We start from the raw sequence: 27,908 nt of genomic DNA, 5'->3' as shown, positions 1-27,908 counted from the left end.
TGGGATTTGGCAGAGAGAGACCTGTTAACTTTTGAAGAAATTAGCATCTGCAAGGATAATCACATAGTGAGCCTTTGAAAGAGTATGATTCAAATATCTAATGATTAAGAGAGGTCTTTGGGGAAATCAGTGGTGCTCTCGAGTAATTTTACAAAAATTAACTTTATGATTTGTGCTGTAGAAGTCAAATATGAAATAATTTTGTAGAAAAAATTCTTAGCCCCCTCCTCCCAAAAAACCATCATTGGACTCATTCTTTGTTTATTCCAAGAATGGTCACATATTATATTCTAATCACATATTGTAATCTAATTTTTATTAAAGATAGGCATATTTTCAAAATAAAGTTTTTCCCCAGTTTTCCTTCTTGTGGTAAAGTACACATAACACAAAATTTACCATCGTAACCATTTTTAAGTGTACAGTTCAGTGATATTAAGTGCATTCATTCTGTTGTGCAATTATCACCACTGTGCATCTTCAGAACTCTTTTCGTCTTGCAAAACTGAAACTCTGTCCATTAAATAATAACTCTCTGTTCCCTGTCTCCCTAGTCCCTGACAACCACCATTCTACATTCTTTCTCTATGAGTTTGGCCACTCTGGTACCTCATGAAAGTGGACTCATACGATGTTTGTCTTTTTGTGACTGGCTTATTTCACTTAGCGTAATATTCATTGTATGCATAGACTACATTTTTCTTATATATTCATCTATGGACAGACACTTGGGGCGTTACTTCCACACTTTAGCTGTTGTGAATAATGCTATGAGCAGGTGTGTACAAATATCTCTTCCAGACCCCACTTTCAACTCCTTTGGATATATACTCAAAGGTGGAATTGCTGGATCATGCTGTAATTGTTTTTTAAGCAATCGTCATATTGTTTTTGCTAGAGGCTGTACCATTATACATTTCTATCACACATTACACATGTGTTCCAGTTTCTCTGCATTCCCGCTAAAACGTGTTATTTTGGTTGTTGTTGTTTTTTTTAATTAGCCACCCTAAGGGGTATGAGGGGGTATCTCTTTGTAGCTTTGATTTGTGTTTCTCAATGATTGGTAAACATTTGTATTTCTTCTATTTGAAATGTCTATTCAAAGCCTTTGCCCATTTTTGAATTGCATTGTTTGTGTTTTTGTTGTTGTTGTTGGGTTTTAGGAGTTCTCCATAAAATCCCTTATCAGATATTTGATTTGCAAGTATTTTATCCAGTTCTGTAGGTTGCCTTTTCACTCCATTGATAGTGTTCTTTGATGCACAGTTTTAATTTTCATGAAGTCTAATTTGTCTACTTTTCTTTGTCTGCCAAAATAAAATTTTGATTAAATCTGTTTTTCTTACCACTAGTTAGCATAAAGTTTTTGTCTCCATTTAGCAATTAGGATTTAACAATAAGGACCTCCTGGATACAGATAACTTGATGTGTGCATTTACAAGGGACTGAGAAATACATCCACATTATAATGGAGTATTTCGATGAAACAAAAGGCAATGTCTAACATTTATATCATAAATAATCTCTAAAGTTTTGCCATTTTGGGCGGGTATGATGAGGGAAGATGAAAGGACCTATAAGAAAAAAAAAAAAGATAGATAGGATTGAATGTCATTTTATACATCTGATAGGGGTTTCAGAAAGCAAGTCTTTGTCATTTTCCTTTTTGCCTATATATGATTTGCAATGGGGTCAGACTCCTCAATAGTTATAAATGTGATCTTGAATATAGATCCCTATTATTTGTTTTTCAGGTTGCAAGTGGCTATCTCGTGGTGGGGTTTGTCTATGTGATGGAATTCATTGGCATGAAGTCTCGGACATGGGCGTCTGTCCATTTGCATTCTTTTTTTGCAGTTGGAACTCTCCTGGTGGCTTTGACAGGATACTTGGTCAGGACCTGGTGGCTTTACCAGATGATCCTCTCCACAGTGACTGTCCCCTTTGTTTTGTGCTGTTGGTTGCTCCCAGAGACACCTTTTTGGCTTCTCTCAGAGGGACGATATGAAGAAGCACAAAAAATAGTTGACATCATGGCCAAGTGGAACAGGACAAGCTCCTGTAAACTGTCAGAATTTTTATCACTGGACCTACAAGGTCCTGTTGGTAATAGCCCCACTGAAGTTCAGAAGCACAGCCTATCACATCTGTTTTATAACTGGAACATTGCGACAAGGACGCTTACCGTTTGGCTAATTTGGTTCACGGGAAGTTTGGGATTCTACTCCTTTTCCTTGAATTCTGTTAATTTAGGAGGCAATGAATACTTAAACCTCTTCCTCCTGGGTAAGTAGTTAAAATATATTTAAATTTGGCAGTGAAGTGAGATTTCTACCATTTGTGTGTGTGTGTGTGTGTGTGTTTCTGTGTGAATTTGAGAAAAAGAGTGTGTTTTTAATGGGCCTTTTAAAACCAAGAACAATACTGCCAACCATATTATTATGATATCTCTTAGCGTTATGTTGTAACACATGTACATATGAGGGGACTTCAACCAGTTCATGGAAAAATGGAATTAAAAGATAAAAATCTAAAACATAAACTTTCTCAACATGATTGCCGTCAAGGTCAAGACATTTTTGTAAGACATCAGCCATTTAGTCCATCCCTGAAGAACTGAGGGTCCTGAGAATGTACCCATGTCAGTGCGATCTTATTTACACTATTAACTGAAGAAAAATGGGTGCTGTGTACAGATTTTTTAAGATTAGGAAACAGAAAGAAGTCAGAAGGAGCCACCATGAGAACCGTAAGGTGGCTGCCTAGTGATTTCTCATCAAAATTCTTGCAAAATTGCCCTTGTTGATGAGAGGAAGGAGCGGGCACGTTGTCATGGAGGAGAAGGAATCTCTGGTGATGTTTCCCAGGCATTTTTCTACAAAAGCTGTGGCTAATTCTCTCAAAACAGTCTCATCATAAGCAGATATTTTCATTCTTTGGCCCTCTAGAAAGTTAACAAGCAAAATGCCTTGAGCATCCCCAACAAACGTTGCCATGACCTTTGCTCTCAACTGGTCCACTTTTGCTCTGACTGGACCACAGCCCTTCTTGGTAGCCATTGCTTTGGTTGGGCTTTGTCTTCAGGATCACAGTGGTAAAATCGTGTTTCATCTCGTGTTAAAATTCTCCAAAGAAATCCTTCAGGATATTGATCCCACAGGCAGTTTAAAATTTCCATGGGCAGTTCTACCCTTCTCTGCAACTGATCTGGGAACAACTGTTTTGGCACCCATTGAGTGGAAAGTTTGCTCAACTTTAATTTTTCAGTCAGCATTCTGTAAGCCAGACTAATTGAGATATCTATGGTATTGGCTATTGCTTCTGCTGTTAATCTTAGTCCTTGTCAATTAGGGCTTAAACAAGATGTATTTTTTTCCTCAGTGTGGATGCTCTGCCCCTGTGGTCTTCATCTTCAATATTGTCTTGTCCTTTTCATAAGGCATCAGTGATTTCACCATTCTTCCACCCAAGCTTCACCATAAATTTAATGTTTGTTCTTGCTTCAATTTAGCAGAATTCATGTTGCTCTAGTGGGACCTCTTTTCAAACTGATATCTTATTCTTCTGAGTGCCTCAAACTAGCTCCTCTTCAGACATGTTCTAAGAAGTTAGTACAAATTTCTTTTAGTGCAGAAAAAAATCTGAAGACACATGCATAGTTTTTTCATAATATGCACTTTCCATTAACTTTTTTTTTTTTTTTTTTTTGAAACGGAGTCTTGCGCTGTCGCCCAGGCTGGAGTGCAGTGGTGTGATCTCAGCTCACTGCAATATCCGCCTCCTGGGTTCAAGCAATTCTCCTGTTTCAGCCTCCTGAATAGCTGGGATTATAGGCACATGCCACCATGCCCAGCTAACTTTTGTATTTTAGTAGAGACGGGGTTTCACCATGTTGACCAGGCTGGTCTCGAACTCCTGACCTCAGGTGATCCGCCCACCTTGGCCTCCCAAAGTGCTGGGATTACAGGCATGAGCCACAGTACCCTGCCATCCTACCTTTTTGAAAACTCCTTGTATTTTCCATTTGAAAAAAATGCATCAGAAGAATTTAGTTCCTCCCTTTCTGCCTTCTCTCCTTGCTACCTTTTTCACACCAGTCCTTAACCCAGAGCTCTTCCCAGGGGTAACTTCTATAATGTTTGGGTTGCACCCTTTCAGATCTATTTCTGTGCATTTGTGCCGGGCATGGTGGCATGTGCCTGTGGTTCCAGCTACTCGGGAGGCTGAGGTGGGAGGATTGCTTGAGCCCAGGAGTTCTGGGCTGCAATACGCTATGCTAATCAGGTGTCCACACTAAGTTCAGCATCAGTATGGTGACCTCCTGGGAGCAGGGAACCACCAGGTTGCCTAAGGAGGGGTGAACAGGCCCAGGTCAAAAATGGACCAGATCAAAAGTCCTGTGCTGATCAGATCTGTTTCTATGCATTTCCATATATTTGTGCATATAAATGTTTTATATTTTAACATAAATGAGATCACTCACTATATATTGTTCTTTGTAAGTTGCTTCCCTTTTGAAATTTAATATGCCTGGGCTATCTGGCATCTCTCAACCTTCAGGTGTCCTTAATTTATAAATTTTAGTTGGTAAAATAACTTTTAAACACATGCAACTATAATTTTTGTTGTCATACCTGTTTCATTTTAATGGCAGGTTAAATCACTTTAGATAGCTTGAGATGTGACTCCTAGCATAAACCAAATTTGAACTAAAATGTGAGAGAAATATTAGAAACCTCTTTTTATCCATCTAGTCTTAACTCCTGGTTATTTCTATGTAGGCTGCCTGTATTTTATATGATCCTCAAAACATCTTGCTTCTAAATTTTTGTACATAGACATCGTGCCATCTCATTAAGGTGCTCTGATGACACATCTAGTTGTTTTTTTTTTTTTTTTCCCTGATTTCCTCAGCAGACACATCTGCTTTTGTTTATTATAGCTCAGCAGGAATTATGAGAGAAGTCGTTTTAAGAAAAAAAGGTTTACTCTTTTTTTTTTTGAAGCAAACTAACAAATTTATAGAAAGAGCTTGTCTTAACTTCAAACTCATGCTCTATGACAATTTGAGATGGTGCAGTATCCCTAGAACAGAGTGGCCAATGGTAGGTGTGTGGAGTGTGGCTGCAGAAGCTTAGGAAGGCTAGAAGTTTAGATCTTCGTGACATAGTTTTTTACTTTTGCCAAAGACATAAATTCTCAAAAAACTGGGCAATCTCATAAATAGAAAAATGTTCCCAAAGACAAACACACATGGTTTTATATTATCTACCATTTTGGATTTTTCACATCAGTACCCTTCCCACTAGTATTGTTGCAGATGGGTGCTTCTGCTCAATAGTTCTCTGCTGTGAAATTTTTGAACAAGTTTTTATCTCCTGAGATGGTTTGGGCCTGGTGGGAATTTGGGCTCTGGTTTTGTGCCATTTGCAGGTGCGAGGAGGATTATGAGCATTAGAGCATTTCACAGGAAACGCTCATCTCCACTGCAGTGAGTTTAAAAGTGGCAGGGCTGGCTGCCTCGCAGGGATCCTTAGAGAGTTTCTAAAGGCCCTGGAAGTGAGGAGAGGGCTCATGCCTTTTGGGTAGTGGGTTAGAAGGCGGGGTCCCCTTATGCAGTCGGGTGCCTAACCTTATAGAGGGCTGCTTGCTCAATGACAGGTGTAGTGGAAATTCCTGCCTACACCTTCGTGTGCATCGCCATGGACAAGGTCGGGAGGAGAACAGTCCTGGCCTACTCTCTTTTCTGCAGCGCGCTGACCTGTGGTGTCGTTATGGTGATCCCCCACGTGAGTTATCTTATGTTTTATTTAGGGAATTGTTAGTTATACTGTGACAGTTTGATGGGAAGAATTTAGCTTATTACAGTTAAGTATGAAGGTCAATTCAGAGTATGATTTGGACAGAGTATATAATATTTAAAAATATGTTTTCTTTAAAACATTCTCTTTCTCTTTCTATTATATAAGTAATATATGTTCATTTTAGAAAATTTAAGGAGAAACACGTAAAACAAAACAAAACAAAACAAAAACCTAACCTGGGTGCAATTACTCACACTTATAATCCCAACAACTCAAGAGGTTGAGGGTAGGAGGATGGCTTGAGTTCAGGAATTCAAGGCTGCAGTGAGCTCTGATCACACCACTGTACTCCAGCCTGGATGACAGAGTGAGACCTCATCTCAAAAAATAAAAAATATAAAGTTCATAATCCCATTTCCCAGAGATGACCAGTGTTGTATTTTGTAAATGAAATAATCATGTGTGAGGAAAGTTGATCACACTTTCCAGCATCATCATACTGAACATTCACTCATTTATTCATTCAACAAACATTTATCCACCATTTTTTATGTGCCGGGTGCTGGGAACACACAGCGCAGCAAGTTTCCATCAGTGTAACAAGAGGGCATATGGGACCCGTGTGTACTCTTTTGTCTAGGGTGGTCGAGGATGGTGTGCCTCTCAGAGGAGGTGACATGTGATCAGAACCCTCAATGAGGGAGGCAGCCATGGAGACATCTGAAGGATCTGAGTCAGATATTCATGACTGTTAGAGTTTCAATACACTGTTTTTCATTGCAGGAGATTAGTAGTTTCCAGTGTCTGGTATGCATACACACCCCAAGGAGCTTGTTTTGAAAAACAGTTTCTTAGTGAGAAACACTACCAAGAAATTCCTGAAATGACTTTCACATTCCTATATTTTGGCAAACTGCATCCCCGCAAAATACCTCTTGCATCCAGAAGTGCTTCCCCTCTTCCCAAAAAAAGATGTTTTCAGACCTGTATTTTAATTCTTGATTTGGAAAATGTCACTATAACAGTACTTAAAATATTTTATTTAATGTTCTCCTGTGATTATATAATCATTAAGCAATAGTATATCAACATTTAGAGCAGAGCATTTTAAGTTTTGCATATTGTTTGAAATTTCATTTAAGCTAATGAGTGACTTCCTTTTATAGTAGCACTTTACTTAATGATTAGGATCGGTGAGCCAAATATTTTATGTAATGAAATTTCCAGGCGATTGATACCAACTAACTGAATGCAATAAAACTACTCAGGACAAGGAGGTCTCTGCTAATTCGAGGGAACTTCATCCACACCTTTAAAAAAGTAGTTTGCAGTTAATAGTAGTTGAGTAGATGACAGCTGCCTTTAAGTTGGTGAAGAGTTGGGGAACACCAGAACCTTTGAGTTCTACAGTAAAAGGGAAGATGAAAAAGAGGAGATTTCTAGAAATAGAGCATTAACCCACAACCACAAGTATCTCCCTTCCAATAAATTTTTCCCCAAATGATAAGGTCAACACAATACAAATATTAATTTAATTAATAATTGTTAATTAATTTAATTTACAATTGTAATTAAGGTGACATTAGCTCTTTAATAGAGGCATCCCAGCATCTCAGTGACTTAACATAAAGGATGTTTGTTACCTGCTCATAGAAAGTTCCATGTCTTTGTACCTAGTTGGCCAAAGCGGGAGTGGTGAGTGGGTGTTTGGGTCCATGGAGTCATTCAGGGATGCAGACTGACAGAGGCACTGCCGTCCTTAACACATCAGCCCCAAGGCCACCCTGGGTCTCAGCGTCCAGCTGGCAGTTGGGGGAGGAGGGAGATTTCAGAATACAGGGTGTATTTGTTAGTTACCTTTGGAAGTGGCACATGTTAGGGAGAATAAAAACCCAGGTGGAGATAAAGGTTTTGCTGTTGAGGAATGTATCAGCCACAAAGAAACAAATGAACAAAAAGTCTGTACTAATAGTTCAGTTACCACCTTCAAATTATTTTCTGAAGGTAATTTATAAGCCAGGGATTACTGCCACAAAGGACACAATTTGTTTATTTGTTTTTTTCTAAAGTAAATAGATTAAATAGGTACAAGATCTCACTCTGTTACCCAAGCTGAAGTGCAGTGTTGTGATTATAGCTCTCTGTAATCTCAAACTCCTGGGCTCAAATGATCCTCCTGCCTTAGCTTCTCCAGTAGCTGGGACCATAGGCATGTACCATCACACACAGCTAATTTTTTTGTTTTTCTGTAGAAATGGGGTCTTGCTATGTTGCCCTGGCTGGCCTAAAACTCTTGGCCTCAAGTGATTCTCCTGCCTTAGCCTCCTAGTGCTGGGATTACAGGTGTGAGCCACTGGGCCCAGCCCACAACTTGTTTGTATGGCTCCTTCATTCATTCTGCTGGATCGGTTCCAGAAGGAGTGGGGAAATTCTTGGTGCCACCAGCACTATCTGGGCGTGTCTCCTTCCAAAACAGTCTTCCCAACTGGCTTTTATCACAGTTCAAACCCTTCAAAGTGGATGGGGAGGAGAGACACTAAAACTTTCCTCTACGTTTCATAAAGATGAAAAGCTTTCTCAGACTGTGAGTAGAGTTTAATATATTCAAACAGAAAAATAAGGCTCTTCATTGTTCTGAAAAAATACTCAAGAAATTAGAATGTTTTAAGTAGTGATTTTAAAGATTTTATATTTTCCTTTAAAAATATTACTTGTGATGATCTATTCTGCTAAATTTTTTTCAGAAACATTATATTTTGGGTGTGGTGGCAGCTATGGTTGGAAAATTTGCCATTGGGGCAGCGTTTGGCCTCATTTATCTTTATACAGCTGAGCTGTATCCAACTATTGTAAGGTAAGGATGAATTATTTTCTGGTTGTTTTCCTGTTATCTTTCACTTGTGTGTCATTTCATTGTATTTGGCCTTTAAATGTAAATGCTTCTTTTTCATAGACGTTACCTGGATCTCTGAGATGGGAAAATGACATGCTGATACTAATTTTTAGTCTGAGGCTTTGTACCATATTAGCGAGGATATTAAACAAATTATTTTGAAATATCACTCTATTATTCCAAAAACATTTTAAGTTTCAAGTACCATAGACTTCCACTGAGTCTCTGTATTGACTCAAAACTAATTTCTCAGGATGTGTCTCTCCATGTTCTGATGCCAATTGTGTTAGTCTGCGTGGGCTGCTGTAACAAAATACCACAGGCTGGGTGGCTTAAACAATAGAAATTTATTTTCTTATAGTACTGGAGGCTGGAAGTCCAAGAACAAGGTGTCGGCAGGTTTGGATCCTCCTGAGGCCTCTCTCCAAGGTCTTCAGGTGGCACCCTCTTGCTATGTCCCCAAGGGGTCTTACTTCTGTGTGCACCACTGATGTCCCTCCCTCTTCGTGTAAGACACCAGTCATATTGGATTAGGGCCCCACCCTAACAGCCTCATTTTAACTTAATCACCTCTTTAAATACCTTATCTACAAATGCCGTTACATCATAAAGTACAAGGGGTTGCGACTTCAACACTTGAACTTTGGGAGGCACAACTCAGCCCATAACATCAGTAATCATTGGCTCCCTGAGATTACCTCATCTGGAGGTTCTCAAAGCTGGCAGCTCATCAGAGTCATTGAGGCATTTCATAAAAAATACCAGTCTTGGGTCCTTACACCAGACCTGCTGGATCAATCCAAGAATGAGACTCGGGATTTTTTTTTTTTCCTTTTTTCGAGATGGAGTCTCCTTCTGTCGCCCAGGCTGGAGTACAGTGGTGTGATCTCGGCTCACTGCAAGCTCTGCCTTCCGGGTTCAAGCAATTCTCTTGCCTCAGCCTCCAGAGTAGCTGGGATTACAGGTGCACACCACTACACCCTGCTAATTTTTGTATTTTCAATAGGGACGGGGTTTCACCATGTTGGTCAGGTTGGTCTCGAACTCCTGACCTCGTGATCTACCAGCCTTGGCCTCCCAAAGTGTTGGGATTACAGGCGTGAGCCACTGCACCTGGCTGAGACTCAGGATTTTTAACAAGTCTGCAGGTGACTTCAAGTTTCCACCCCACCTCTTTGGGAATGTCTGATGTGATTCCCACTGATCTGGGAACCTCAGGAACTTTCAGGCTTTTAAAAAGCTTTTCCAAACACATTTTACTTGGAAACTCTTTATGTGGTGAAGAGGACAGAGGTCCTTTATGGAAGCTCTGTTGGGTACCTGGAATCCCCCCAGTGCTCCTGCCTTCTTGCTCCAGGGGGCTGCAGCAGAACTTCCAGGCCTTAACAGTGCATCCTTTGTAAACCACAGTTCTTGTTGCAGCCCTGTGTCTAGATAAGACAGCTGAGAGCAGGGAGATCAAGTACCTGGTGCAAGACACACAGCTGGGACCCCAGCTAAAAAGGGAAAGGATCCTTTCTCTGATTCTCCATTGGATTTTTTTTTTTTTTTTTGAGACAGAGTCTCACTCTGTTGCCCAGGCTGGAGTGCAATGGTGTGATCTTGGCTCACTGCAACGTCTACCTCCCAGGTTCAAGCGATTCTCCTGCCTCAGCCTCCTGAGTAGCTGGGATTGCAGGTGTACACCACCATGCCCGGCTAATTTTTGTATTTTCAGTAGAGACAGAGTTTCACCATGTTGGCCAGGCTGGTCTCGAACTCCTGACCTCAAGTGATCCACCCTCCTTGGCCTCCCAAAGTGCTAGGATTACAGGTGTGAGCCACTGCGCCCGGCCCATCAGACTTTTTGACTCTTTTTTTCAAAATGATCCTGTATTTTAAAGTGTAAATAGTGATTAGGGTCACACTGCTGCCAAGAGATGCTTGTCCCACAGATCTCCCTCTGTGAAATTCCATAACAGTTTCCTATCTGCAGTCCTCCCTTAAATCCTCCAAGTGGCATTTTCCTAACACCTGCTTTATCAATAGAAGTTTTCATTTTCTAAGGGAAAAAAATTGTTAGTGAGCTTGGATAATTTCTTAGCCTGTTAAAGACCCAATCTTAATGGCAACAAATAAACAAACAAGATATTAAGGTTTTTCACAGGAAACTTTAAAAAAAATCTAACTGCTCAGCTAGTGGGTTCATCCCTTTTAGGAGTATATTATTTGTCATGTGTTACAAGTGTGAAAGGCAAGTGACTTTCTGTAGAGATAAGTCCATATAACACCAGCCCAGAGATGCCTCCTCCTTGTCTCCACAAGCAGGAGGGATGTAGGACCTGGAAAATCCATTAGTCAAGAGATAGCATAAATCATTCCCTAGGGATTTTCCATGCCCACACACCTGCCTGCTGAAATGCTAGGGCAGGCAGCCCTGTGGACCAGGATGGGTAAGTACATTTGTGTTGGCTGTAGATAGATTAATGGATATCTAGATGGATGGATGGATGGATGGATGGATGGATGGATGGATGGATGGATGGATGGAAGAATGGATAGATAGATAGGTACACACATATATCTAAGAAAAAAGTTTATCAGACTAATATGTGACCAGGGGTATAGAATAGCAGAGGAATAACTCCCTAGGTAATTGTCTATTAGCCAAGTTGTCTGAGAGTAGAGTTTTTCTTCTTCCTCCCTACTTCCCCTCTAGGTCACCCAGAGTGCTTGGGAGAGCAGTCTAATAATAAATACATCTTCTGTCCATTTTACAGGTTGTGGAACTGGGATTCACACAAGATTAGGGTCATGGTCAAAGGCACCTGGCTAGTCAGTGACCCATCAGAACTCAGATCCACATCTTTTGGCCCTTTTGGATATCCAGTGAAATACATGAGAATTTTTATGGGAGACAGTGCTTAACATTAGCAAGAGATGAGTTGCTAGCAGTAGAGCTTTAGTAGCAGAGGGGAAGAAGGTATTTTGGGGTAAGGGCTGTGTGGACTCTTCTCAGATCATATTGTGAAAGTGGCAGCCCTGTGCAGATGTACAGTAGCAGACAGGCAGAATAACAGATTACATTCTAGCGCTTACAGGTTGACAATGGTGGAGACTAGTTGAATGCAATAGAGAGTGAAGTTGCATAATTGCAAACTTACGTTGTGGCTTTGGCTTCCTTGTGCCTGACCCAGGGAAGAAGTCGCTCTAAATCAGGGAGAATATCTTTGGCATGTCCTATGGGACCCTTCTGGCCTCTCAGGTGGGTTTCTTCTCAGCCAGGAAAAGCTGCAGATTTTCCCAGTTCAAAATTCAGATTGGACCAGATCCATGCAGTGCCTGGCACATATTAGACTCTCGACACACATGTGCTGAGTGAATGCATGTTATACACTAAAACGGTGACAATCCAATCAAATAATGTCAATGTGCATTGCAATTATGAATGTTGTAGTTTTTTTTTTTTTTTTTTTTTTTTTTGAGACGGAGTCTCGCTCTGTCGCCCAGACTGGAGTGCAGTGGCCGGATCTCAGCTCACTGCAAGCTCCGCCTCCTGGGTTTACGCTATTCTCCTGCCTCAGCCTCCCAAGTAGCTGGGACTACAGGCGCCAGCCACCTCGCCCGGCTAGTTTTTTTGTATTTTTTTTAGTAGAGACGGGGTTTCACCGTGTTAGCCAGGATGGTCTCGATCTCCTGACCTCGTGATCCGCCCGTCTCGGCCTCCCAAAGTGCTAGGATTACAGGCTTGAGCCACCGCGCCCGGCCTGTTGTAGTATTTTTTAAGATCTTTTTTGTTGGCTTGGTTGTTGGTTTACAACCTCAGGTACATGACCTCAAAAAAATCCTATATGTAAATATTTAATACAGGAAATCTTTAACCAACTCTATGAGCTCCCTAAACACCCTAACACTGCATGCAAAACTTTACTTATGTATGATTTCTTTCTCAGAAGAATGCCATACTTTTTATCAGTTCTTTATAAATGTGTGTGACCCAGAAAAGATGAGGCACCATTAATTTGTAGAGGTACTTACATAAAAGGACAGTCTTTCCTTACTAACATTCTATACATTTTCCTTAAGTAACCTTTAAAGAAAAGCACATTAAGATATTCCTTGACTCTAAAAAATTGAAATAGAGTAGTCCACAGGTATACAGACACTTTGTTCTCTGAAATTCCCACTCCCTACCTGAAACAAATTCCTGCTGTAGAAGACCTTATTATTCTCAATGTTAGGCTGGATCAATACACATAAGGGCCTCACCTGCACAGCAGATGAAGAATGGCTTACCTCCGCACTCCTACCTTTTTTTGTCTTGAATTGTCTTGAATTATGTGCACGCTTGTATACACCACTGTTTCACACAATGTAGGTATTGTGATTTTTGAAAAATTTCAGTAAAATTATTTTCAAGCTTACATTTTTTTATGGTCATATGTTGCCTAATGATGGGCATACGTTCTGAGAAATGCATCCTTTGGTGATTTCGTGGTTGTCAGAACATCACAGAGTGAACTTACACAAACCTCGATGGCTCAGCCTGCTACACACCCAGGCTGCGTGGTACAGCTTATTCCTCCTCGGCTGTGACCCTCCACAGCATGTTACTGCACTGAATACTGCAGGCAGTCTAACACAGTGGTATTTGTGTATCTAAACGTATTGAAAGACAGAAAAAGTCGAGTTAAAATGTGCTATTATAATCTCATGGGGCCGCCGAGGTTGACCAAAACGTTGTAATGCGGTGCCTGACCGCCCTTATCCTCGTTGGGGAGGGTGGGAAAGGAGCTGCAGAAAGCAGGTCCCTCAATCCCGGGTCACTTGCGCCTTACTCGTCTCGGCCTCTCTCCTCTGTTTCCAGGTCGCTGGCTGTGGGAAGCGGCAGCATGGTATGTCGCCTGGCCAGCATCCTGGCGCCGTTCTCTGTGGACCTCAGCAGCGTTTGGATCTTCATACCACAGGTGCGCTTCAGTTTGCAGACCCTTCCCGAGGCGACACCGAGGCAGTTTCTAATTGCCTATTAGCGACTTCTCTGTTGTTATTTATCAAAAGCCAGTACATCATTTCCTAACGGGGTTTGTAGAAACAACCCCCTTACCAACAGCTCGCCAGTCGGTGAGTAGGGTGGTGGCTGCTTTGTGATTGGCTGTTGGTGGCCTTCCACCACCGCTGAGCTGTTCATTACAACTCTGCCTGCCACAAAAGGGCGTGTCTTCACCCTTCCCTGGAAGCCAGGCCTGTCCCCACCCCCTGGCCTGGCCTTGCCTCTGTGTTTCCACTGAGTTCCTGCTGGGCAAGGCAAATTCTGGGGGCTGCCTGCTCCAAAAAGATTCTGTGGTGCCTAATGGAGAGGGTTAGGAACCCACGGTTCTCGGTTGACCCGAACCTGAGGGGCTCCGTTTCTGGCTCCAGCAGTGTGAGCCATTTGCCTGGCTTCAAAGAGTAAGAGCAGGGACACTTAGTTTGCAGATCCTCAGGTAGGGGCTGAGAGGCCGGGAAGGCACGTGAGCACTGCTGCACCTGGTGGACTCTTCTGCTCAGGAAGAAGATGAGGGATGGGTGGAGGGCAGGTGTGACTTGCCAGCCCGCAGACCCTCCCTCTCCCTCCCCTCCAGTGCCTCCTGTCTCTTTCCTGATTGCCCCTTAGATAGACTCAGTCTGCAGGATTTCCTCCCGGCCTCCTCCCTGCCCCCTCTCCTCCTGGCTCCAGGCACGGGTTTCCTCCAACCTCATGGACATTCTCCCTGGACGTCTCACCACAAACTCAATGTCTCCCAAGCAGAACTGGCCAGTGACACCTGTCTCCCACTTTTGGTTAAGGATAGGTCAGTGGCTTCAAGCATGACACTGTGGCATCAGCTTCTTATTCATCCTGTTCTTTCATCACCAAATCCTCACATTCTCCTTCAAAACCACCCCTGCACACCTGGCTCCAGTGCCTCCCAGTCTTCTCCTTGCTCTTCATCCCCCACCCCGTCTGGGTAGCATAGAAGGCACCACGGCCATGACCCAGTGCCCCTGTCAGCGTCAGAATAAAAGTCCAAACTAAGCGCTATCCAGGTCCTTTCCTGACTGACCCCTTGCCCAGCTCCCCTATTCTGTTCCTCATGCAGCTTCCCCTCCTCTCCACACTCACCCCCACTGCAAGAGTTCCCCTCTCCTCTCTGTCCCACCTCCTCCCCTTCCATGCCACTGCCCAAATGACCCCTCCAAAAAGACCCCTGTCATGTTTTCTGTTAAGTAGCCTTCCAGGTATCCTCTTTCCAGGAGGCCACCCAGATCTAGTGACCCCGCCTCTCCTTTTCTCAAGTGTGTCCGTACAGCATTCAGTGGGTGCCTCTTTCACAGTTGCTGTCGCAGTGTGGCTTTATCATTTGCACGTGTGTCTTCATCACCCCAGTCAGGCTGTTGTGCTTTGCAGAGCAGGACATTTTGCATCCCCACAGCTGGCCCTAGCCGAGTGTTTCTCTCAGCTTGTGTGCCACCCATGCTGTTATTCACCTACTATTTTAGATCAAATAGATTGACTTTTGGAAATTAGGTTTGTCCTAAACAATAATATCAGTGAGGTCATGGGTGTTATACTAATTATGTGTTTTTCTGAAAGACACCAACATAATCTCACAAGTAATAAAACAGTGCTTGGCATCCCCCGGAGCTGCCTTGTACACACAGCAGGTACACATACTGCTCTTCCGGAATCACTGACTTGGCATGAGTGTCTCCCGCGTCCCCGGAGCTGGCGCTCAGTAAAGCGCTTGGATGTGCCATTGGGGTGTTAGAGCCCAGCCTCTTTCTCAGGCTGACTCTGAGGTTAAGAAACCATATGGGCTGTGTGGGAGGTGTTTTGGGAGAGTCTACCACCCTTTTTAGGTCATGAACTTTTCTAGAAGAATCTCCTTTGTGCTAGCACTTGTTTTCCTTATTTTTTTTAAAAAAAGATAAAATGGAAAAGTGTTTATTAAAATAATAAGTTGAAACATGCAAATATAAAATAGATAAATTTATAAAAGCTAATTACCAAAAATAAAACTAAATAAATATTTTTTAATGGATATCTTTAAGGCTCAGTTAAGGACTACGGACTTAGAAGGGATCTCTAATTTTATTTAACAGATATTTAAACAAGCTCCTTTTATTTTTATTATTTTTCTGAGACAGAGTCTTGCTCTGTCGACCAGGCAGGAGTACAGTGGTCTGATCTTGGCTCACTGCAACCTCTACCTCCCGGGTCAAGCGATTCTCCTGCCTCAGCCTCCCAAGAAGGTGGGATTACAGGCATGTGCCACCAAGGCTGGCTAATTTTTTAAATATTTTTTAGTAGAGACGGGGTTTCACTATGTTGGCCAAGCTGGTCTCGAACTCCTGACCTCAGGTGATCAGCCCATCTCGGCCTCCCAAAGTGCTGGAATTACAGTCATAAACCACCATGCCCTGGCTACACAAGCTCTTTTTTAAAGTGCTTTACAAAAATTAGTCTTCATGTAATGCAGATGCTGTTATTCTCTTCATTTGACAGATGAGGAGACTGATGGACAGAAAGTAATTATTAGCCCGGGGTCACACACCTTAAAGGTGACAGAGCTGGGATTTGAACCCAAATACCATGCTCCCTTGCCTTTTACACAAGGTCCAACAAACAATCTATACAAAAACGAGCACAGAGCAGTCAGCTCCTTGTCCAGCCTGGCCCTGAGTAGCCCGTTCCTTCTCTAAGACAGTCTCTGGCCGCAAGGTGTGGTGTACATTTGTGGGAGTAGTCTGTGAATGTGCTTCCTTTGGATCTAACGAGTATTGCCTATTGTTTGTAATGAGTCAAAAAAAAAATCAAATTTCCCATTAAACTTGTTTATGAATGTCAAACTGCCTGGGGAGCCAGTGTTTCATATAAACATGGAAGATGTTTATATTTTCCCTTTTGAAAAGAGGCACATGAAAAATCACTCGTTCTGATGCTTTTATTATCAAGCATTATTTTCTAGTAATCTAAAAAAGGTGGACACGTTAATTAGCTTTTTGTGTGTTCATTAACTCATTTGGCAAACGTTGACTGAGTGTTGGTTTTGAACTAGCCACCCTGCTAGGTGCTAAGGAGCAGATGAAAGAAATAGCCTGTCTTGAGGGACGTCCAGTCTGGTGGGAAGAGCAGGAGAGCAAATCATCACCAGCCCCGAAGAGAAGGGCTGGAGTGGGGAAATGCCAGGTGTGGTGATTTAAAAGATACAACAGTGGTAATCATGGAACATTAAGAAACATCTTGTTTTTCAATATATCATAGCAGTAAGGCAGGAGCGGTGGCTCACACCTGTAATCCCAGCACTTTGGGAGGCCGAGGCGGGCAGATCACAAGGTCAGGAGTTCGAGACTAGCCTGGCCAATATGGTGACACCCCATCTTTACTAAAAATACAACAATTAGCCAGGTGTGGTGGTATGTGCCTGTAGTCCCAGCTACTCGGGAGGCTGAGGCAGAAGAATCACTTGAACCTGACTGCCTGATTAGTCTTACTACCAAGCTAAGAGTATATATACACACACTGCATATATATGTTGCATATATATATACACCGCATATATATATGTTGCGTATATATATACACCGCATATATATATGTTGCGTATATATATACACACACACAGAGTAATGAGAGCTTACATTTAATTTCATCCTCTCAACAGTCGTTTGCAACAGATACTATCCTTTCATCCATTTTACAGAAAAGGACTCTGAGGAGCAGAGAGGTTAAGTAACTTGTCCAAGGCCACACAGGTAGCAGGTGACAAGTACCCAGGCAATATGCATATGGAGATTATAAATGGGTCAAGAACATTTCTTTTTCCTTACTTTTTTATTTTTATTTTTATTTTTTTGAGACCAGGTGTCTGTCACTGAGGTTGCAGTGCAGTGGCGCAATCTTAGCTCACTGCAACCTCTGCCTCCTGGGCTCAAGTGATTCTCCCACCTCAGCCTCCCAAGTAGCTAGGACCACAGGCACGTGCCACCACACCTGGCTAATTTTTGTATTTTTCGTAGAGAGTTTCACCATATTGTCCAGGTTGGTCTTGAACTCCTGACTTCAAGAGATCCGCCAGACTTAGCCTCCCAAAGTGCTGGGATTACAAGTGTAAACCACTGCACCCAGCCTTTGAGAACTGTTTTTTTTTTTTTTTTTTTGAGACAGAGTTTCGCTCTTGTCGCCCAGGCTGGAGTGCAGTGGCGGGATCTTGGCTCACAGCAACCTCTGCCTCCTGGGTTCTAGCGATTCTTGTGCCTCAGCCTCCCAAGTAGCTGGGATTACAGGCATGGGCCACCTCACTCAGCTAATTTTGTAATTTTAGTAGAGACGGAGTTTCACCATGTTGGCCAGGCTGGTCTCAAACTCTTGACCTCAGGTGATCCACCACCTCAAGCCTCCCGAAATGCTGGGATTATAGGCATGAGCCACCATGCATGGCCCTTTGAGAACTTTTTGTTGAGGGAAAATAGCCAGCAAAAAGGAAAAGGTCAAAAATCTGTGAGAAGGAGGTTGGACCATGGATGGAGGGAGATCTCTGAGGAGGAGGTGAGAGGCGATAGGGTCTGGAGAGCGTGAAAGGATCTGCCTGGCCGGAGGAGGGAGGGATGGGAAAGGGGGGACTTATTTCGATGTTTGGTTTGGGGTTTGTGGGCTTGTGGGGAGCTGTCAGGGGAGCAGGAGTGAGGAGGTGGTGGAGAGGTATGATTTGTTTACTGCCTGACTAGTCTTACTACCAAGCTAAGAAGAAAAATTCCATTCTGTTCTGGATCTTCCATTTGATTCTATTTTGCTTTTAGACTTACTCAGTGTTTTTCAGACCCTGACTTAGGGCTCTTCTGGGGTTTCTAGATCACTGGATATACTTGCCATGTCTTGAGAGACCAGAAAACGTCTTTTAAATTCCTTTGGAATGTCACTTGTAATTCCGCTACTGCTTCTGGGTTAAGCTTACTCATATATTTCTAAGAATTAGGTTATCAGTGCTCTGCAAAACAAAATAAAAGACTGCCTTCCCAAGTCTCGTCTGTTATGGATGTGATCTGGCATCGCTTCACATTTGCTCTATGTATTTTATGATTCTCATTCTCAGATGCTATAAACATACCAAGCATGTAGATTTATGAGAAAAGCCATACCTTAATTTATTTTTATAGGGTCTTTCCAGCAAATATACTTTGCTAAAGGAGTTTAAATTAAGTAAGGATGGATTGTGTTTTTACAGATTGCATGAGATTTAGCTCTGTTAATAAAAACCACCCAGCATCTTCATGATGATAAACAGAGAATAGATACGCAGACTTTAATTTTTAATATGACCTGCATTTTTAAAAGCAAATGCCTTGGCACTAGTCTAAAAGGCTGCCTTTTATGTGTCAAAACCTGGAAAATAAAGAAATCATACCGAACTGTATAGGAAATTATATGGATCCCTCCCCCATAAAGTGGCAATTTGTTTTCACTGCCTCTGGTTAACTTCCCCCAAATTCCATAGATTCCGGTTGATTGAAACCTGTTTTCATTCATTCATTCCCTATCATTTACTGAACTCTGATAGTGTACGGATTATTGGCGCAGGGACAGGGTTGACTAAGACACGCGTGGCATGTCCTAACCCAGGGCTCAGTTGCTTGTCTCCTCCGCAAGACTCTGGGGTCTGGAAAGATGGGGCAAGGGTCTTTTTTTCATTGTGACCACAGCTCCTAGGACAGCGCCTTCAGGAGTAATAATGCAGACAGTAGCTGGCAATTGAGTAGGCGCTCCACGGTGGCTCATGAATGAATGAATGAGTGAGTGATGAGATTAAGCCTCATTGGTGACGAAAAGAACTCGAAGTCCAGCACAAGTAACCAAAGGGCTCACTGAGTAATCACAGTGACAACTGTTATGTCAAATTCAATTGCATTACCCTCTGAAAACAGTTAAGAAATTCTGTTCTCCGAAGGGTGTGTTCCTTTCTTGATGTGTCACTTATCATTATTTTTAATTCCTTCTAGTTGTTTGTTGGGACTATGGCCTTCCTGAGTGGAGTGTTAACACTAAAGCTTCCAGAAACCCTTGGGAAACAGCTGGCAACTACTTGGGAGGAGGCTGCAAAACTGGAGTCAGAGAATGAAAGCAATTCAAGCAAATTACTTCCCACAACTAATAATAGTGGGCTGGAAAAAACAGAAGCGATGACCCCCAGGGATTCTGGTCTTGGGTGAATAAATGTGCCATGCGTGCTGTCTAGCACCTGCAATATTATTTACCCTAATGCCTTTGTATTAGAGGAATCTCATTCTCATCTCCCATATGTTGTTTATATGTCTTTTTAATAAATTTTGTAAGAAAATTTTAAAGCAAATATGTTATAAAAGAAATAAAAACTAAGATGAAAATTCTCATTTTAAAAAACTGCTTTCTTATTGCTGTAAAACTATTTTTCCGCATTTGCTTTTCTGTCGTTGATTCTCAACCTTTCCCCACCACCCCCTACCATGCATGCCGGAGGGAGTTCACCTATTTCTATCCCACCGGTGCCACCCCTCCACGGCTTCCCAAAAGAAGGGGGCATGTGAGAATGCTTTTCTTTTGACAAAGCTCCTTGCAGATTCTATTTCTGATATTTTTTCCCCTCTTATGAAAATCATAGCTCTAAAAACAAGTGCTATTCAGAAATGCCCTCTCAAAAAATGCTTACCTTCACAATTAAACCATAAAAAAATCAGAGCTACGAAAATGATGTCTTGCTTCCCAGAACCTTGAGCCAAGAAGGCTTGAATGTGCAGACGTCGTGCTTGTGTTTGGTCCAGATAAGGGACACTTACCTGCCAGTGTCCAAGAGTGAGCTTTCTAGTCTGGTGTCCTTATTGTCCCAAAGTTACCAAATTCTCCCTATAAGTCTCCTTTACAGCCCAGAGAGGCTGTGACTTTTTAACCCACTGCAACCTTTTTCAGTTGTCAGATCATCCAGGAAACTGACTTTAAGCACCATCTGGATTTGTTGCCAGTGTGAAAATGTTTGTAAGTATTCTTGCCTTTAAAAAAATAATTTACATGAAGACTTTACTCCTTTGTTTTTTTACTATACATTTTTTCCCAACTCTACTTTAAACCATAGTCTTTCAAAATTTTTCAAAAACATTAATATCCTGGACACTTCAACTGCAAATTATGTCATCTTCTTATCTGTGGAAGAATGCATTTCAGATTTACAGTCAGTTTCCCATAGGTTTTGGGTTTTTCCTTACTGTGGTTTCATCATAAGTTCATTTTTTGTTGTTGTTGCTCTTGAGATTTTGCTATAGGGTGGTATGTCTTATATCCTGCATTTGAATTGGTGAAATATTAGCATTATCTGCAGAGGCAAGTAAAAGAAGACAGTTATATAGATGTTGTGAGTTTAAGAAGCATTGCCAAGGGGAAAAAAAGGAGGGATTTAACCTGAATTATTGACTTTTTATATGACTTTAGTTCCCTGGGTAATTGCTTAGTTCTTCACTTGGTCTTTCCATTAACAAAGGAAAAATAAAGCCAAAAACTTTTCTCCCTTTATAAAAGAAAATAACATATATAGGAGTTTATGGAGAAAAAGGAGGAAGACATTTCTTGAGCTTTTCTCTCATTTCTTATTTTGTCTCTTTTTTCTTTTCCCTCAGCCTATTTTTCTACTGCCATTAAAGTTCTTCCTCTTAGTTAACATTTGATTCTTTCTTTCTTTCCTTTTTTGAGACAAGGTCTGGCTCTATCCCCAGGCTGGAATGCAGTGGGCTTACTGCAACTTCCGCCTCCTGAACTCAAGCGATCCTCCCACCTCAACCTCCCGAGTAGCTGGGACTGCAGGCACCTGCCATCATGTCCAGCTAATTTTTGTATTTCTTTGTAGGATTTGTATTTTTTGACAGGATTTCACCATGTTGCTCAGGCTAGTCTCAAACTCTTGAGCTCAGGTAATCCACCCGTCTCAGCCTCCCAAAGTGCTGGGATTACACAGATGTGAGACACCAGGCCTGGCAACACTTTCTTTTTTTTTTTTTTTTTTTTTTTTTGAGACGGAGTCTCGCTCTGTAGCCCAGGCTGGAGTGCAGTGGCCGGATCTCAGCTCACTGCAAGCTCCGCCTCCCGGGTTCACGCCATTCTCCTGCCTCAGCCTCCCGAGTAGCTGGGACTACAGGCGCCCGCCACCTCACCCGGCTAGTTTTTTGTATTTCTTAGTAGAGACGGGGTTTCACCGTGTTAGCCAGGATGGTCTCGATCTCCTGACCTCGTGATCCGCCCGTCTCGGCCTCCCAAAGTGCTGGGATTACAGGCTTGAGCCACCGCGCCCGGCCCACTTTCTTGACTTTACTTTTATATTCTGTTAGTTTGTTTAGGTGATCATAGCAAAATACCACAGACTGAGTGGCCTAAACAAGAGAAATTATTTCTTCATAGTTCTGAAGGCTGGAGGTTCCAGATCATGGTGTTGGCACGGTTGGTTTCCTCTGACACCTCTCTGGCTAACAGCTGGTTGCCCTCCTGCTGTCTTTTAACATGGTCATCTGTTTGTGTATACACACCCCTGGCTGGTATCTTTCCCTCTTCTTTTAAGACCATCTGTCATATTGGATTAGGGCTCCACTCCAATGACCTCATTTTAACTTAATCACCATTTGAAGACCTCAACTCCATATATGGTTGCATTCTGAGGGTTGAGATTTCAACATATGAATGTTGAGGCATTTCTTTACATTTTTATTGCCCACTGTCTTTGTCAGTTTGGGCTGCTATTCAAAAAATACCACAAACTGGTCAGCTTAAACAACAGAAATGTATTTCTTACAGCTCTGGAGGCTGGGAAGTCCAACATTAATGTGGCAGAAAAGTAGGTTTTATTCCAGGGCTTTTTCTCTTGACTTTTAGTTGGCTGCTATCTCACTGTGTGCTCACGGGACCATTTCTTTGTGTGCACAGATGTGGAGAGAGAGCAAGCTCTCTGGTGTGTCTCTTATCATAAGGGCATAATCCTGTACAAGGGCCCCACCCTCAGGACCTCATCTAACTCTAATTACCTTCGCAAAGCCCCATCTTCCAATACCATCACATTGATGGGGGGTAGGGCTTCAACATATGAATTTTCAGATCATGACATCTACATATGTGTGACTGTATCAGTCAACGTCTAGTCAGGAAAACAGAAAGCACCGGAAATAATTCAAACAGAGAGGAATTTCATGCATAGTTAGTTATAAAAGTGCAGGAAAAACTGGTGGAACAAAATGGAGAAGTTACCTAGGGATCAGGAAGCCACTACCATGACTGGGTTGGGAGCCCACAAGCCTGCACTTTCTGCTTTCACTGCTCAGGCTGAAACCACATTTCTGCTGCTGACCAGAAACCTAGGAGCCCACATCCCCCACTGATTCTACTGAAACTGCCTATTATGCTTTCAACTGGAAGGGGTTGAATTTTTAGATTAAGTTGGGGAAAATTCACTCTTTTTTCTGGTATTGACTCTTCTATCTGTTATCATGGATTATCTCTCTCCATGTACTTGGGTCATCATTAATATCTTTTAATGAAGTATAAGTTTCTCCATAAAGGTTGTACATGTTTTTTGTTATATTCTTACATGTAAATTTCCATTATAATTAGAAATGAGAAGTTTCTAATAATTATATTTTCTGACTGTATATTGCTGGCATAAAAGAGATTGATTTTATATGTTGATTTTGCATCCATCAACCTTGATTAAAGTATTTTTAATTCAAAAGGAAAAAATTTTCTTTACTGGGGCAGGGTGCAGTGGCTCATGCCTGTAATTCCAGCACTTTGGGAGGCTGAGGCGGGTGGATCACCTGAGGCCAGGAATTTGAGACCAGCCTGGCCAACATGGTGAAACCCCATCTCTACTAAAAATACAAAAAAATTAGCCAGTCATGGTGGTGTACACCTGTAAGCCCAGCTACTCAGGAGGCTGAGGCAGGAGAATTCCTTGAACCTGGGAGGCAGATGTTGTAGTGAGCCGAGATCTCACCATTGCACTCCAGCCTGGGTGACTCTGTCTTTAAAAAAAAAAAGTTTTTTTTTTCTTTACTGGAAGAAAAATTAGGCTTTTTGTTGTAAAAGTTCACAAATGCGTATCATGCAGGAAGCCAAACATACTTTGTTCCTTCAGCATTTCTTAATATGTGCAGCCTTCTGGTTTTATACTTGGAAAATAGTGATGATCTATAATAGTTGGAACCTAGCTGTAACACATCCGATCTGTCTCTGATTGCAAATATTTCAAAGAGTACTTCACCATAGCATTGGAATGATCAGAGAACAAACCACATACAAGTAGGTAAACTTCAAATAGGTGACCTTGTTTCTCAGTTCTGTGTCACTGAGGTTCATGCACTAACTTGACTTTGACAGGCCACAAAGTGTGAGAGGCAATGGAAGCCTGGAAATAAAAAAGCCCTGGCTATAAACTTCCTACTTAAGCAAACCAACCTCTCTTTACCTCAGTCTTCTCATTTGGAAATTCAGGATTATCATACAATGTCCCTCTGGGAATGGGAAGATTAAATGAAATAATATATCAACATCATTTAATGCCCCTCTGCACAGCCCCGATATTTTACAAGGCTATTTCTCCATTCACTGTATGTGATTCCACCCACATTAGGTGTCCTGTCCACTCTTGGTCTTGCTCAGTGGGCATGGGGGCCCCTTCTGTCAGTGCTCCACATGCTGTCGCTGTCCTGACTGTGCCCTACCACATGCTGTTATCTTCCCTCATGGACTCTGCAGTTTAGCTACCTGGAGATACCTCTGCAGTTTCTCTTGTGCTCTGGTGGTTAGTTTCCATCCGTGATAGCTGCAGGAAAGACTGTGAAGCTAATGACGCATAAACTTCAGGCCCCTTCAGTTGGACAGGCTCCTGTGATGGAGCTTAGTAATAGGTCCACTTGGACATAAACTTTCACAGAATTTTGTAAATTTTGCAAAAGTAAGATCTAGTCACTACAATCAGCTGAGACCACTGTCTTTTTCCACTTGGTTTTTCCTTCTATCACATTCCTCCTCTGTCACATGGCATCAAAGTGGTCACAGGCATTCTTTTCTTTTGTGACTTTGTATTTTTTTCCTCTAAAGAGGGCTCTTGAAACTGTACAAACTTCAGACCCCATAAAAGCTGAATCCGTCCCCTGAATCACTGTTAAAAGGTGTGTTGTTCAAGCCTGTAATCCCAGCACTTTGGGAGGCCGAGACGGGCGGATCACGAGGTCAGGAGATCGAGACCATCCTGGCTGACACGGTGAAACCCCGTCTCTACTAAAAAAATACAAAAAACTAGCCGGGCGAGGTGGCGGGCGCCTGTAGTCCCAGCTACTCGGGAGGCTGAGGCAGGAGAATGGCGTGAACCCGGGAGGCGGAGCTTGCAGTGAGCTGAGATCCGGCCACTGCACTCCAGCCTGGGCGACAGAGCGAGACTCCATCTCAAAAAAAAAAAAAAAAAAAAAAGGTGTGTTGTTAGGGAGGTTCACACTCAAAATATGCTCTGAATATACTCAATTAAATGCTCTGTTCTGAGGGGCCCACCTGTGTCCTTTCTCTCACTCCTATCAAATATGTAATGAAAACATACTAAATGCAAAACGGTGTAGGCAAGGGGGTACTTAATAAAATCTTTTACATGGTGTAGAGGAACATTTTCTTATCGAAGATGGTAAAGTTGACTATGGCAGCCAATGTCTTTGGCAACATCCCCCAACAGAATATCTGGAAGTTTGGATGTTTGTTGTTTTACCTGAATTTGCCAGAAGTCAGTGATGGCTGCTCTTTTTATGTCTGAAGTCTACAGTGCACCAGCGTTTCACTGACAACTGCTTGTTCTCTAAGTAAGTTAATTTTTTAAAAATTCCCAGCCTCTCTCTGGGTTCACCTATGCCAGTTGGTGTCAGCCATTCTGCTGGAATTGAAGATCTGAAGAACACCTTAAGCAATTCCTGGGAAAAAGATCCACTGTCAGGGATTTTACCTGTAGCAACAAGTTGGGGGAGCAGGTGGTCAGCATCAGCATGCTACCTGATTCTTGATTAGTTAGCAGTTTCAGGGAAGCAGTTCAAAAGTACACCAACCCACTCTGGTCAATGTCTAACTAGAATTCTCCCTAAAGCCTGGTGTATAATCTCATTAACCCTGTGAGGATGATTTCACTGTCCTACTTCCCTGCCCCAAACTGCTGTACACATGGGAATCCCTGGCCCCTGAGCCTGGTATCTTCAATAGTCTTCCAAAGAATACAGGCTTAGGTCCTGCATTTACTGGCCACGGACACACCAGCAAAGCTAACACCCCGCAAGCCAAGAACACCCATGGGGAGCACAGCAGGAGGGGGAGGGTGGCTAGGGAAACCCTAAATGTGCTGCAGAGGTGAGGCCCTGGGGACCTCTGCAGCCTAAGTTTAAAAGTCTCTGAAGAAGTGTTGGGAAGATGATGAAGCCCAGCTGCCCTGCAGTCTCAGGGAGATCACGTCAATTCTTTGGACCCCAACCACTCACCTGGATAGCAATAACACTAGCTTCTCCCAAGGTGGTTCCTGAGGTCCCTTTTAAAAGTCATCCTCAGTGATACCTAAATCAATTTTCCCATCCATTTTCTGAAGGACCCTTCACTCAAGTCATAGTGCTACAGCTCTGTGTTTAAAAAAAAAAAAAAAAGGCTTATTAGTCCTATCTGTATAGACTCTGCACTACTACAGAGAAGCTTTCTTTCTGGGTTTCACTTCTGAGTATGTTCTCCTCTTGTTGCTTTTCAGGAAAACATAGAATCCTAACATGTGCCAGGGGAAGAAAGAGCCTTCTCAGATCTCTTCCGTGGCTCCCATTGCTTTTTGCACACAGTCTTGCATCCTAGCCAGATTTCCAGCACTTTCACACCCTGGTCTTGCACAAGCCTCCACATGAACCCCCCACTCTTTCCTCAGCTCACTGTGAACTTCCTGCCTCTGGGGCTTTGTCTCTCCAGAGATTTTTCTCCCTCCTCTTCTTTGTCCATCCAAATCCCACTGATTGTTTGGGGCCTTCCTCACTTCCCATTTATGCTCCTGGACCGGCCACTGGAGTCCACCATACTCCTCTCTCTCCTGATCCTTCACAGCACCTGCAGTAGGTGCTGTTGGTTAGAGGACAATCTTATTTTGCCTTGTTTCCTTTCTTGAGGGAGAAAACATCTCAGAAGTTCTTAAATCTTTTATAACCCTTGCAGTATGTCTTGGACAAAGTGACTGCTCTGTAAATGTTTGTTGATTGATTTTTTATAGTAGGTGCTCAAAAAAATATGTATACCACCTGTGATACTGGGAACTATGTATTTGGTCTTCATTCCCGTTTCCTTACATATGACTCCTAAAACCCTTGGAATTTCCAGAGTGATAAGATCGTCTTTTGTATGCTAATGAGATATCTGGTGGCTGGGGCCCCCTAATAAGCTTCAGGATGGGAGCTGGTCATCTGGAAACAAGACATGATTAGAGAGTGGGGACTTTCAGCCTTATCCCCAACCTCTGGGGAGAAGGAATTGAAGGTTAAGTTGGCCACTAGTGGCCAATGTTTTAACCATCGTGCCTACATATTAAAGCTTTCATAAAAAAAAGAAAAACACGACAGTGTTTGGGGAGCTTCCAGATGGCTGAATACGTGGAGCTTCCTGGAGGTGGTGCCCCCAGAGAGGACATGGGAGCTTCTTGTCCCTTCCCACATGCCTAGCCCTGGCCGTCTCTTCCACATGGCTCTTCATCTGTATCCTTTGTAATATCCATATTAATAAATGGGTAAAGGTAAGCAAAGTGTTCTCTTGAGTTCTGGAGCCACTCTACCAAATTGAACCATTGTTAATTGAATCTGAAAAGGGGCCTGTACGGACCCTGATTTTTAGCCCATCAGTCAGAAACCCACAACCTGGGGCTTGTGATTGGCATCCGAAGTAGGGTAAGTCTTGTGGGACTGAGCCCTCAACCTGTGGGATCTGACACTCTCTCCAGGTAGCTGGTGTTAGAATTGAATTGAATTAGAGGACATGCAGCTGCAGTGTCTGCTAGGCAATCTGCAGAATGGGATGCTTAGTGTGTAGGGAGCCAACCCCCACACACCCAGTCACAGGAAGTGTTCCCTATTCAGTGACTGTGACAGTATTGAGCATAGCCGGAGAAAAAGCTGCTTTCCCGCACCACCCCCGCTCTGGCCCTCAGACCACTTTA

At 42.6% G+C, this 27,908-nt stretch overlaps 1 protein-coding gene across 2 annotated transcripts in view; it reads left to right on the top strand.

Moving 5' to 3' along the window:
- Positions 1 to 20,089, top strand: part of SLC22A16 (solute carrier family 22 member 16) — a 52,392-nt gene extending 32,303 nt beyond the window's left edge. The window contains exons 4-8 of one of the 2 annotated variants that reach the window (XM_025383178.1): positions 1,758 to 2,289; positions 5,665 to 5,792; positions 8,552 to 8,661; positions 13,547 to 13,646; positions 19,696 to 20,089. In XM_025383178.1, coding sequence (XP_025238963.1) covers positions 1,758 to 2,289; positions 5,665 to 5,792; positions 8,552 to 8,661; positions 13,547 to 13,646; positions 19,696 to 19,905 — 1,080 coding nt within the window. In that variant the 3' untranslated portion in view covers positions 19,906 to 20,089. The remainder of the gene's footprint in view (positions 1 to 1,757; positions 2,290 to 5,664; positions 5,793 to 8,551; positions 8,662 to 13,546; positions 13,647 to 19,695) is intronic. The other variant, XM_025383179.1, reaches the window with a different exon arrangement.
- Positions 20,090 to 27,908: the final 7,819 nt, after the last annotated feature.

Source organism: Theropithecus gelada, chromosome 4 (genome assembly GCF_003255815.1).
Source record: "Theropithecus gelada isolate Dixy chromosome 4, Tgel_1.0, whole genome shotgun sequence".
NCBI classification, from domain to species: domain Eukaryota; kingdom Metazoa; phylum Chordata; class Mammalia; order Primates; family Cercopithecidae; genus Theropithecus; species Theropithecus gelada.
This window is presented reverse-complemented; position numbering and strand designations above follow the sequence as displayed.